The sequence below is a fragment of the Triticum aestivum genome, chromosome 2B (genome assembly GCF_018294505.1).
Source record: "Triticum aestivum cultivar Chinese Spring chromosome 2B, IWGSC CS RefSeq v2.1, whole genome shotgun sequence".
In the NCBI taxonomy this organism is placed as follows: domain Eukaryota; kingdom Viridiplantae; phylum Streptophyta; class Magnoliopsida; order Poales; family Poaceae; genus Triticum; species Triticum aestivum.
This window is the reverse complement of record NC_057798.1, coordinates 776,334,226-776,345,320: the sequence shown is the minus strand read 5'-3', so window position 1 is coordinate 776,345,320 and position 11,095 is coordinate 776,334,226. Positions and strand designations below refer to the sequence as shown.

Genomic DNA, 11,095 nt, shown 5'->3' with positions numbered 1-11,095 from the left:
CACGTTCCTCTCTGACTCGCTCAACTTAACCAAGGCAGTAGCACTGTAGCAGGGAAAGATATCAGCTCGTCTAAGGTTAGGTGGGAAATCAGAGGCGCGCCTGCAGAAATCTTCAAGGCAATTGAACCGTTGCACTGCAGCACTCGGTATTCCATCTTGCGAGGAATTTGACTCAACAAGCTCACAGCTTTGCTCATCCGGCTCTTACCCGTGCATATGAGCCTGTTTTTCGATGTACAAATTCAGCTCTCATACAGAATTACAGATCGATAGGCTTTGCCCACTTCGATTAATTAAGAGAAGAAGAGATTTGTGTATTCCTCCTGGCAAAATTGAACTTCCTGACAGGGCGCAACACTAATCAACAGATCTACGGTCAAACGGGATATTCCCAACCTATAATACTGAGATTTATTCAAGAACTCCATAATACAGTTTCAAGTTTAGCAGATCAAGTGCATCCCGGGTTGAATTTGGATCAAAGAGTGCACATTAGTCCTAAATGTGACAGTTCACTCAAGTCTTGGGCCTGAGCATTTAGTATTTAGCAGGACTCAGACCCGCGACTCGCCCAGTCTCAAAATATTATTGGCATGATTCAAACCAGGAAAGATGCCAGTGTGGTGTTTGTCCGATAGCTCGTATTCGCGACCGCATGCTAGAGCAGAGCTCCGTACCTGCTCCAACGGCTTCTCCTTCAGCTAATTATATGCTCTAGTTTAATTGGGCATCGTTGTCAATTAATAAGTTTACTCATTTACCAACTCCATATAGAGCTCCTTTATAATGTCCCTATGTGAGTTCGATCTTTCTTTTAACTTCACACTGTCCTCGCCCCTACGGAACCTTGTTGGCACTTTTTGATATTTGGTTAATAAGATGGCCGCATGCATCTTTCTGATGCAGAGGCCGGGGAGCCCCCCTTTTCGGAAAAAAAAAACACTGTCCTCGCCCTTGATAAGGCACGCAACCTTCAAAACTTGAAACCGCATATATTCTCCCAAGTTACTACTACTCCTTCCCATAATGTAATACACTTTTTGACATTAGTGTAGTGTCAAAATACGTCTTACATTATGGGACGGAAGGAATACATTTCAGTAACATTCAGTGTGAGCTTAGGTCGACTCCGATGATTTGAAATACTAATGCACGATATCATCAGTATCTTGCGAAGTCCTTACACATAAGCACATATAATCTCACAACTTGCTTAATTTCAAATACATCTATAATAAGGAGAATTCATCTGATGTCAAGGTCGACAAGCATGAGGTCAACTTGTTGCCAAGTCCTTAAAGCCATTCATACGTATAGATAATCGCCTCCTGGGCTTCGACTAGAACACACACATATTTAGCACGACTGGGAGGCACATGACTTGGTTGGTCTTGAGAAATAGGATGGCATGATTCAGAGCAGCAAAGTTAATCTCCACGATGTTTTTGTCCCGTAGCTCGTGCTATTATATTCGACACCACGATGGGAGAGCAGAGTTTTAGATGTCGGTTAGTATTTCCTTTTTCACTTCCTTGGGGTGATTTGAGTTTTCTGATCATGCCCGTCGGCCGAGGGCGCAAAGATTCTCCTTTGTGTGGTCTTCCCGACCGAGGCAACCCTGCTTGCTTGCTACATATTCCCTCCGTCCCAAAATAAATATCTTGATCTTGAGCTTGAGCTTAGTATAAATTTGTACTAGAGCTAGTACAAAGTTGAGATACTTATTTTGAGACGGAGGGGGTATAACTGAAGAAAACCTTTATACACGAAGATATAAATAAGGAGTTGCCATGCAACCCATAGTACAGAACTCTCTCTGGTCCTTCAACTGGAGCGTACGTTGACATTCAGGGATATCGGCCATACACAGAAATCGTCAGGTCGCAGAGTGAATTTGATTCCAAACCAAATGAATTGAATGCTTGCATGCAGTGTGCTTCTTTGGACAAGCTTATGTGCATGCAGACTACACAAACCCGGCAATGTCTCCAATACGTTCGGTTTATTTTATCGGTACAGGCTATACATTCAGAGCTTGCAATTGCTCTGGCCAGGAATTTCTCTCCCTCCCGGCAAGATTGAATTCCGTGACAGTCTGCAGCAGGTCAAAGGTCAAACAAAATATTCTAAATCTATAACATTAAGATTGCTACATGAGCTCCACAGGCTTGGTAGATGAAGAAGTGCAAATCCTTGCTGAATTTGGAACAAATAATACACATTAGCCCTAATAAAAAGGGTCAGTCCACTGAAGTCTGGAGCCAGCATAACCAAAAAGCCGTTCTAAAAATAGGTAACCAAAAAGCGCAACAGATAGGTCTCAATCTCAGCCATACCACAAAAACCATCTGCTTGCATAATGTTTTCAAAACAATGTTTGCAGCATGCTTGTTTCAACAACCTTTATCAGCGGACTTCAACCGCCAACTGTCGGTTATTTATCATCTGACCTTCGAAACATAAGAGGCTATACCTTTAAGAATACAACTAGCACACCCCATCGAACTTGCGCAATCCATGATCAATCAGCTATACAAACCCTGAGTGCCAGATCAAATAATGGCCCTGAATGAACTACTTTCTAGATATGCCAGTAATGCTTATCGGGTAACTATGTTTGGCATAGGCTACAAATACATAATATGCATTTCTGACACTCACAAAATTATGCTGCTGCAGATCTATTGTTATCAGGATCTTCTTCTATATTCAAAGCTTGGAGCAGCTTCGGCCATGATTCGGGGATTCCTCCTGGTAAATTGAACTCCAAGAGTTTCCCCCGTGCTCTGTAGAAATCCTCCACTGGTTCACACTGCAAAGATGACAGCTTGCTTAAAAAGGATAACACCCATAACAGGGTCATACACTGAGAACAGAGCTACTATGATCGAATATATAGAGGAAATATTCCTAGCCTATACCAGTGAGGGGGAATATTACCATAGGAGTTGCATCATATAATTTCAAGTTTGGAAGATGAAATGTGCTCATTGCTGAATTTGGAACAACAAATACACATAAATTCCAGAGTCAATTGGTTAAACAGTGGTAAATATTTATCATAAAAAACCTCAGCAAATAACAAAGTTCAATATGTCTCCACATGTCTCGGTATCTCACACATGCAAGTTTAAGGTCATCTTGAAATATAAACGACCTAGCATCCCTTTTCTATACTGCTAATTTCACTACTGATCTCGTACCTAAACAAACATAGCTTCATACGCCCTACTAGTGCAAGTTGATCGTCCTGATCCCATAAATTATAAACAACAAAACAAATAAAACTCAAAAAATGCAATCTAAGGTTCACTGCTACGTACCAAATCATGGTAAACACGCAATCGCTCCTTTACCACCTCTTCGGTATCATCTGCTCTGGTAATTAACTTTGATTCGCACTGTGGAGGAGGTAGTAGTGGAGGCATATACATTCGAGGCCCGCCATTCTCACCCTCAATGTCAATGGAGGCCACATTGAAGTTTCCTCCACACTGGCTGCACTTCCTTCTACCAATGCATTTTGCAAGCAGAGCCTCTTCTTGAAGTTTGAGATTGATCACCAAATCAATATCTGTGACTCCCTCCAGTATTTCCTAACAAACCACACAATACAATTTAGTTTGGGAACTGTCACAAAATACCAGCAGGTAAGTTTTTCTTTTTATCAACAAAAAGAAAACTGTGGATAAGTTTCAAAACTCAGTTGATCTCAACCATAGACATTGAACAACCATACATCAAGACTATTACTAGAATCAGGTTCTATACAATTTCCATGATTCCACCCCCTGATGATAAAAGCCAAACTGAGAAGATGCAAGCATATATTTCTTGCATACTTACAATCAGGTCAAGTAACTAGCTCACCGCTTGTCTTATAGTTCTTGGAAAACCATCAAGTATGAAGCCTAATTCACCCTTCTCTCCTCCCTCCTCAAGGCGCTTTGACAGCAGATTTATGATGATCTCATCAGACACCAGTTTCCCATGATTCACAATCTCCGAAAGCTGGAAACAAAGCAGACATAAGACAATCAATAAAGTGGAAGTGGTAAAACAGAGTTGAACTGGTTGGTGTTATGCTGATTTGGCTTCCCTTGCTAGAATCAAGTTCCATATTGTTAACTAGAATCAAAATCAACATTGTTATTCTGAAACTGTACGCAACCTACGGGTTAGTCTTATTTATCTGGGCCTTGTCATCAATCATTCATTCATGCCTCAGCTACTGGAAGTGTAGCCACACAGAACTAAATGGTCATAAAAGGGTTCAAACAATCTATCCTAAGCTGCAGCCATCGACCGAGCAAGTTGCACATCCTTGCACTCAGGTTTCATAACCAGCTCCAATGGATTATCTTACAGACTTGACAATCTTGTGAGGGTTTTTCAGACTGAGTTAACCGTAGTAATATCTGTTTTCAAAAACTTGTTCTATATAAGCTTCTTGTGGGTTTTCAGACTGAATTAACCGTAGTACTATCTGTTTCAAAAACTTGTTCTATAAGGTAACAATTCAGCTTGTTTGCAACGAACGGACAGCAAGGAAAACAGTTGGTCGGCATATATCATTAATCTGCTGCCAGTGTGCCTGACTGCTGAAGTGTTGAGCATGTGCTTAACAGCATGGTGCAGATGTGGTGCTTCCTAGTTGTGAACTGGATGTTCTCCCTCGGGGAAATTTGCACCCAAAAAAATGCTGCTGTCGTCTAACTGGATGTGATCCATCATGCGTCTATGGATTGCATCACCTAGAAATGATGGTGGCAAGCTGGGTTGCGGTGATGATATACAGGAATTGCGCTGCCATGTGGTCTGATTGGTCTACTCTCATACAAAAATTTAAGCTCTCTTTCTGCACTAAAAGAGCACCATGGTCGCTGCCGATTTGGTGGCTGATGCAGGGGAACACTTGCAGGTAAAATCATGATGCAGGGGAACACTTGCAGGTAAAATTATCCTTAGCAACCCTTTCGTCAGCACCAGGGGGGGATCTTACTCTCTAGCTATCAATTCTTGTACTACGAAAATCACGACGCGGGATTGAGCGCGGGGAACCGGAATACTACCTGCTTGGAGAGGGGGCCCTGGGAGGCGAGCTCGTCGCGCACGAGGTCGCCGGTGGCGATGTGGGGCACGCCGAGCAGCCGCGAGAGGCGGCCGGCGTAGGTGCCCTTGCCGACCCCGGGGCATCCCAGGAACACCCACTGCACCCGCGCCCCGTCCTCCACGGGCCCCGGGCCGCCGCGCCCGCGCCCGGCCCAGCGCCCCGCCGCGGGCGGCGCCCCCTTCGCCGCCCCCATCGCCTCCACGGACGCCAGGCCCCTCCTCGACACCCCAGCCGCGACGGCCCCCCGGATCGCGCGGGACATCGCCGACGACATCTCGCCGGCCCCTGGTGGAGACGAACGAGCCGGAGATATTTTCCGCCGGTCGCCCTTTTTCCTCGCCCTGCTGCTGCTTCGCGTTGGAGTCCGAGACGACGACGGGGTCGCCGGGTGGTGGCCAGCTCGGTCGGGGGCGCCTAACACGTGGCGGGCCCGGCCCGCGCCGATCCGAGCGGCGGTGGGCTCACGTGCGCGAAATAGGAAAGAAATTTCAGCGGAGGGCCAGCCGGGCCGGGAATACCTCGGAAGGTTCCGCCCGCACGCGCTCGCGCGACACGTAGGGCGGCTCGCGGCGCCGGACGCGTACGTCGCCGTCGGCGTCGATACGCCGGAGCGAGCGGCGACGTCACCGCGCACGCGAGCTTCACGACGCATGCTGCCGTGCACTTCTCCTCCACCCGTCCGTCCGTCGGAACTCAAGTTGCGGTCACGGTCGGCGCATGCGACACGGCCAACCAACCAACCTCCAACGAGACCACGCATGCAATCGTGTTCGAAGAGGCCAACGAAGGAAAGAAATCAGGCAACCTCCCGTAGGGCTTTGTTTGGCCTTTAGGCTTGAAAGCTGTATGGATTTACTTCTTTTTGTTTGCATGTGGTTGTAAAAATAAATCATATGGCTAATTTGCATGTGCTTTATAAAAAAAATACTGTGCCTGTGATTACGAAACGGGCTTTCGGCCCGCTTTACAAATACAGTGTAAAGCAAAACCACGACATCCATGCATAAGTGTCTATGACTTCTGTGACAAACGTTTCCATTACTCATTGCTGTGTTCTCCGTTCCTATATGATTCCAAATGTCATTTCGTATTAGTTCAGGTGCTTTTTTTAATAACTTCCGTGCTTTTTGAATCCTACAAACCGAAGAGATTGAACTTTGGTTTTTATTCTAATCAACTCGAGAATGGTATATATAAACAACTGCAACACATCGAGTTGAACTTCAACATTTATTATATAGGCCGGTATGCTTATTGAACAAGGGACATGTTTTATTGTATGAACTACTTGTTGTTCTATTTCACTCTTTACTTTGGAATGTGAAGCACTATGTGTTGTATGGACATATTAATATTAATCGACTATACTAAAATAACAGATGGCATATATTAGGAATAATAATATTGTGTTGCGTACGTCATCATAGTCATCATACATAATTTCATTTTGTGATATCTCCAAGTGTCTCTAGTGGTTCGCGAGTGATGGCAACGAGATTGAAGAACTCCAAAGATTACTGGACATCCTTCCTAGCTCCTTAAGATTGAGGGGAGTGTTTCTCCTTTGACCTATCAGATTTTGGTATTGTTTCCACGAGGGGATATATCCATCTAGGAGTAGGAAATTGGTCAAATTTTCTGAAGTTTAACTTCTCAAAAAATCTATATGCGCTACATAATGAAACAGACGGAGTATTCCAACGTATATATAGTTAACTTCCATATCTTGACCTTCGGCTGAATTTGGAAAGAACATTAATATCATCATAAGTTCTAAGAAGGCCAAAGAAGGAATGCCAAATCCAAAAGAACTCATGAAGGAATAAATTTACAGCAATGATAAATCCCGAACGTTCGAATTTTAAGCATGGCAACCTTAGTTCACGTGAGGTTGACAAACATTGCAATTTTCTGACAAAAAAACAAACTGAAACAAAGTTGCCATGTCTTATCTATATTAAAGTTGCCACTCGCGTCAACTAAAGTTGACGTGTAAAAACGTTCGGGATGAAATGCCTAAAATCCAAACGTTTGGATTTTATCGGGGTCCTAAATTTAAGAATGATTGTTGGCTTGAACCTAGGCCTAGGAAACCAAGCACATTCACAGGGCAAGTGGGGAAGGAGATCTGTAAGGAGACAGAGGCACAAATGCACAGCAGCACAGGATTCATGTCCACAATGAAAAAAAAACAAGATTCATCAGTACCCAAATGTCACTTGTCTAAAATTTATTGACTGATTGGACATAACAAATTGTTAACGCTATAAATCCAGTGCCCAGAGTGCACAGCAGCACAGGCATCGATCAAATGTTTCTTGATCCCAAGCATTCCGAGAAAATTAGAAATGTAAAGAAGAAAACTGAATTTCAAATCTTGCGTTCTGCCGACTCGGACTGATCGACTGCACACTGATCGGCTTCTGTCAATCATCAAATCAATCCGGCATGGCAGAACGCGGCTGTAACGAAGAATCATCGTCATCCCTAGGTGCGGCAAATCTGGAGAGGGGCGACGACGTCCGCCATCTCCTCGCACGCCGCGGCGCCGACCTGGATGAGGTCAGGCACGCCCTTGCTCATCAGCAGCCTCCTCCGGCATTCCTCTGCGGCGTCCATGCCTGACGAGTACGCGCCGTGCACAGCCCCCGAGTGCTCCGCGCTGGCCGCCTCTCCGGCGAAGTACAGCACGCTCTCCACCGGCGCCGAGAACCTCTCGCACACGTCCGACGGCTTGCCCACCAGGTCGCACGAGTAGGACCCCAAAGAGTTCGGGTCCGAGCCCCACCGCGACACCAGGTACTGAGTCTGCAAAATCCAACATTTGATCATCAGGTCACAATCGCCATCATCGGAATTCAGAAGTTATACATAGTGGTGGCAAGAACATACGGGTTCAGTGGCGTCGGGTATCATCTTCCTCAGGTGACACATGACGAGTTCCACCGCCTCCTTGTCTGAGAGCTTCTCCACATCCTGGGCGAACCGACCGGCGGCCATGAAGACCAGCACCGGGTGGCCGGTGGCCTTGTGGAGGTTCAGGAAGTAGCCGCACGTCTTGGGCGTCGGGCCGACCATGCCCAGCACCTGCACATTCGGCCAGAAGGCCTTGTCGAAGTGCATGGCGACCTTGTTTTCTATGCCGACGCCAAGGTCGGCGATGGCCGAGCTCTTCCAGGATGGCAGCTCTGGCTCGAACTTGATTATGTTCGCCTTCAGCACACCGAGCGGCACAGTGATTATGCAGGCGTCGGCCGAGTATTGCGTGCCGTCCTCGATGGTGACCGTCACTCCCTTGTGCTGGCGTGTAATTTTCTTCACTCTGAATAAATATATAGCAGTAGCAAAGGTAAGTAAATGTATCTACCAACTGCAATTAGCAGGTGTACTTAGAAGAAAATGATGATTTGACTCTGAGGCAGAACACATGGCAGTTTCAAGACGACTTGATTTCACTCAGGTAACATGTTTAACTAATAAATTTTCAAATGTACTTGGGCACCAACATGACAGGATAGTTCAATAAAAACATGTGTGATAGACATACTGAGATTATTCAGTGTGCGGCAATATCTATGTCGGGGAAGAAGATAATAATACACACCTCTGATTCAGACGGATGTCAAGACCTTGAGCGAGAGCCTGAATTACTGGAAAGTATCCATCAACCATCAGGCCATGGCCACCAGTGAGAACATGTTCCTGATCCCAGTTCTTCAGAGATATTTCATCTGCATCTGCAGCAAACCATGCCTCCAGCCGGCAGACGCACCATTGCAGGATCCGATCATCTAGCCCTTCTAGCCTATAAATTCGCAACAATATCAGTCGAGCTCTTGTGCAGCAACCATCCAATTTATAAACTGTATCTTGGATAAATTATCACATGTCAGCATGATACAAGATTTTATACGTACTTGAGATCAGGGTGCCTCTCAAGAACCATTGAAATTGCCTGTTCAAGGGGCATGTCATGTTCCTGCTCGTCGCGGAGTTTCACCGTCTCCTTGAGAATTTTCTCAAATATCACGCCAACTTTAGCAGCCGTCTCCATTGGGACTGCAACGCCGTTCTTATCAAAGAGCGAACAGCTGCAAAGGAACCAATTACCACAATGAGATGTAAGAACATGAAAAAATAATACAAGTATATTGATTATACGACAGAAAAATGCATGTTCAAGTGCTGAAATCACCTTTCCAAATCGTGATCATACAGAACAGAGTTGTCGCCACTAGTGTGGTATAATCTCAGCCCAAGATGGCCTATCAGTGGTGCTAAAGAATTCTCATTGCTGACACCGTGCAACCTGATAAAAATTCAGCAACACCAGGGCGAAGTCAGTAAAGATTATACAGATAAAATCTACCAAGGATTGCTCCAACCAATCGATTTAAGCGAAACTAACCATGAGGCTCCCATGTCAATGGGGCATCCAAAGGAGTAATCCGTATGAACACGGCCACCGATTCGATCTCTCGACTCAAGGACAGTCACCTGCTCAGGAAGAAAAGGCGTCAGTTAACGCTAACACTCTTACAGATTCATCAAATTGGAGGAGACAGAGATGAATAGATCGGGAATCTATCGGTACCTCGAAAGAGGAATTGGAGAGGACACGAGCCGCGGCGATCCCTGAGATTCCGCCGCCGATCACGATCACAGATGGAGGCGAAGCGCAGCGCCTCTCGATGGTTGGAAGCAGAAGGCCTGCAACACATCAATGCACAGGAATCAGTAATTAATGGCCGGAATTGTTCCTAATCAGAGCGGGAATCAAATCGGGGATGAAATATGTTATGAGCTTGGCAACAAAATTGAAATTTTGTACTCAATTGTGATCGCAATTGAGCGATTAGATCCAAAAATCCTGTTCTGGCTCCCTTCCCGTGCAAGATCTAGCGGAAAACGATGAAATTGCAGAACAGAATAATCACCGTACCTCCGGTTTTGAAGCTGTTGGGATCCATGGCCGCCGTCGCGACCGTCAACCGGCGAGAAGAAGAAGAAGATTCAGACGGAGCAGCAGCAGAAGAAGAGGACCCCTCCGTCCGCGCGAACGCAACCGCGAGCACGAGCGGCGTACGTTTGTTTACAAGAGAAGATTGCTGATGCTACTAGTAATAATACTGGAATTACTACTAGTACGATTGGTATTCAGACTACGTATGGGAATCGAGATGAAGAACATGAAGACGAGGAGGCCGTCCTGGAGGCGGCTGGCGTCGGCGGCGGAGCGGCGGAACGTGAGGCAGCTCATCACTGGCTCCAAACCGGCAACACCCAGTGGGATCCCCTGCTTCCTTCCTTCCTTCCTTCCTCCCTCACCGGCGGCGGCGGCGAGAAGCAAATATGCTTTCTTTCTTCTTCCGGCGGGCGGTGGACGGAGAAGGCGGGATTGATCCGAGGATCTCCGTGTTGCGTGGCTTGGGAGGAAGGTGGGGCGTGGCGTTATATAGAGCGGAGGAGGGGAGGGGAGGTCGGCCGGGGCACGGACGGACGGACGGACGGGGGCGGCTCGGAGAAGGAAACCGGCTGCGTGCAGGGGTCAAGATATTTTCCATCGCAAAGTGGGCCACTGGGCCACTGGATTTTTGCTAGTCCCGTGCTCCTTCTTTGTACGCTTTCTCAGGAAAAAAAAAGTCAATTGTACGGGATTTCAATAAAAAAATCAGGACATCGGGTACATACATCTATCCTAGAAAAACACATACACAGAGAACGGGTACACACATCTTCTATCCTCGCGAGAATATGTGAGAGCATTTACGACCGGGAGCTTCAAACCCGTCTCATACGCCCGGCCGGGCTGCGCGGTCATGATTTGTGACCCAGAGAGCCTCCTCGAACGGCCTTCAAACGCCCGGGCTGACCGGCACCCTTCATATTCAGGCCAAATATGTGGCGGATACGGGGGCGCCCGAGAAAGCCAGCTATGTCGGACCCGACAGCCCGATCCCCCCCCCCCCCAAGTTGCACCAA

General features: G+C 46.6%; 2 protein-coding genes across 2 annotated transcripts; both read right to left on the bottom strand.

Moving 5' to 3' along the window:
• Window positions 1-2,333: 2,333 nt before the first annotated feature.
• On the bottom strand, window positions 2,334-5,802 carry LOC123047327 (probable adenylate kinase 6, chloroplastic). Its single transcript, XM_044470846.1, has 4 exons — window positions 5,073-5,802; window positions 3,871-4,011; window positions 3,324-3,596; window positions 2,334-2,812 (listed from the first exon to the last, which is right to left on the bottom strand). Exons 1-4 carry the CDS (start codon window positions 5,763-5,765, stop codon window positions 2,666-2,668), a joined length of 1,254 nt encoding a protein of 417 aa, XP_044326781.1. The 5' UTR covers window positions 5,766-5,802; the 3' UTR covers window positions 2,334-2,665.
• A 1,516-nt stretch (window positions 5,803-7,318) lies between these two features.
• Window positions 7,319-10,603, bottom strand: LOC123047326 (polyamine oxidase 4). The gene is made up of 8 exons (XM_044470845.1): window positions 10,056-10,603; window positions 9,708-9,823; window positions 9,522-9,610; window positions 9,309-9,422; window positions 9,031-9,204; window positions 8,718-8,918; window positions 8,006-8,435; window positions 7,319-7,921 (listed from the first exon to the last, which is right to left on the bottom strand). The coding sequence occupies exons 1-8, from the start codon at window positions 10,081-10,083 to the stop codon at window positions 7,601-7,603; spliced, it is 1,473 nt and encodes a 490-aa protein (XP_044326780.1). The 5' UTR covers window positions 10,084-10,603; the 3' UTR covers window positions 7,319-7,600.
• Between the last annotated feature and the right edge of the window lie 492 nt (window positions 10,604-11,095).

Bases quoted from the DNA above. Each gene is read 5' to 3' on its own strand.
- LOC123047327 (XM_044470846.1), bottom strand. From the start codon at position 5,765: ATGCGTCGTGAAGCTCGCGTGCGCGGTGACGTCGCCGCTCGCTCCGGC. The intron at 4,012-5,072 runs GTAGTATTCCGG...CTTTGTTTCCAG, and splicing joins AGGGCCCCCTCTCCAAGCAG to CTTTCGGAGATTGTGAATCA. The intron at 2,813-3,323 runs GTACGTAGCAGT...TCATCTTTGCAG, and splicing joins TGCGTGTTTACCATGATTTG to TGTGAACCAGTGGAGGATTT.
- LOC123047326 (XM_044470845.1), bottom strand. From the start codon at position 10,083: ATGGATCCCAACAGCTTCAAAACCGGAG. The intron at 9,611-9,707 runs GTACCGATAGAT...CTTCCTGAGCAG, and splicing joins TCTCCAATTCCTCTTTCGAG to GTGACTGTCCTTGAGTCGAG. The intron at 9,205-9,308 runs GTGATTTCAGCA...GTTCCTTTGCAG, and splicing joins TATGATCACGATTTGGAAAG to CTGTTCGCTCTTTGATAAGA.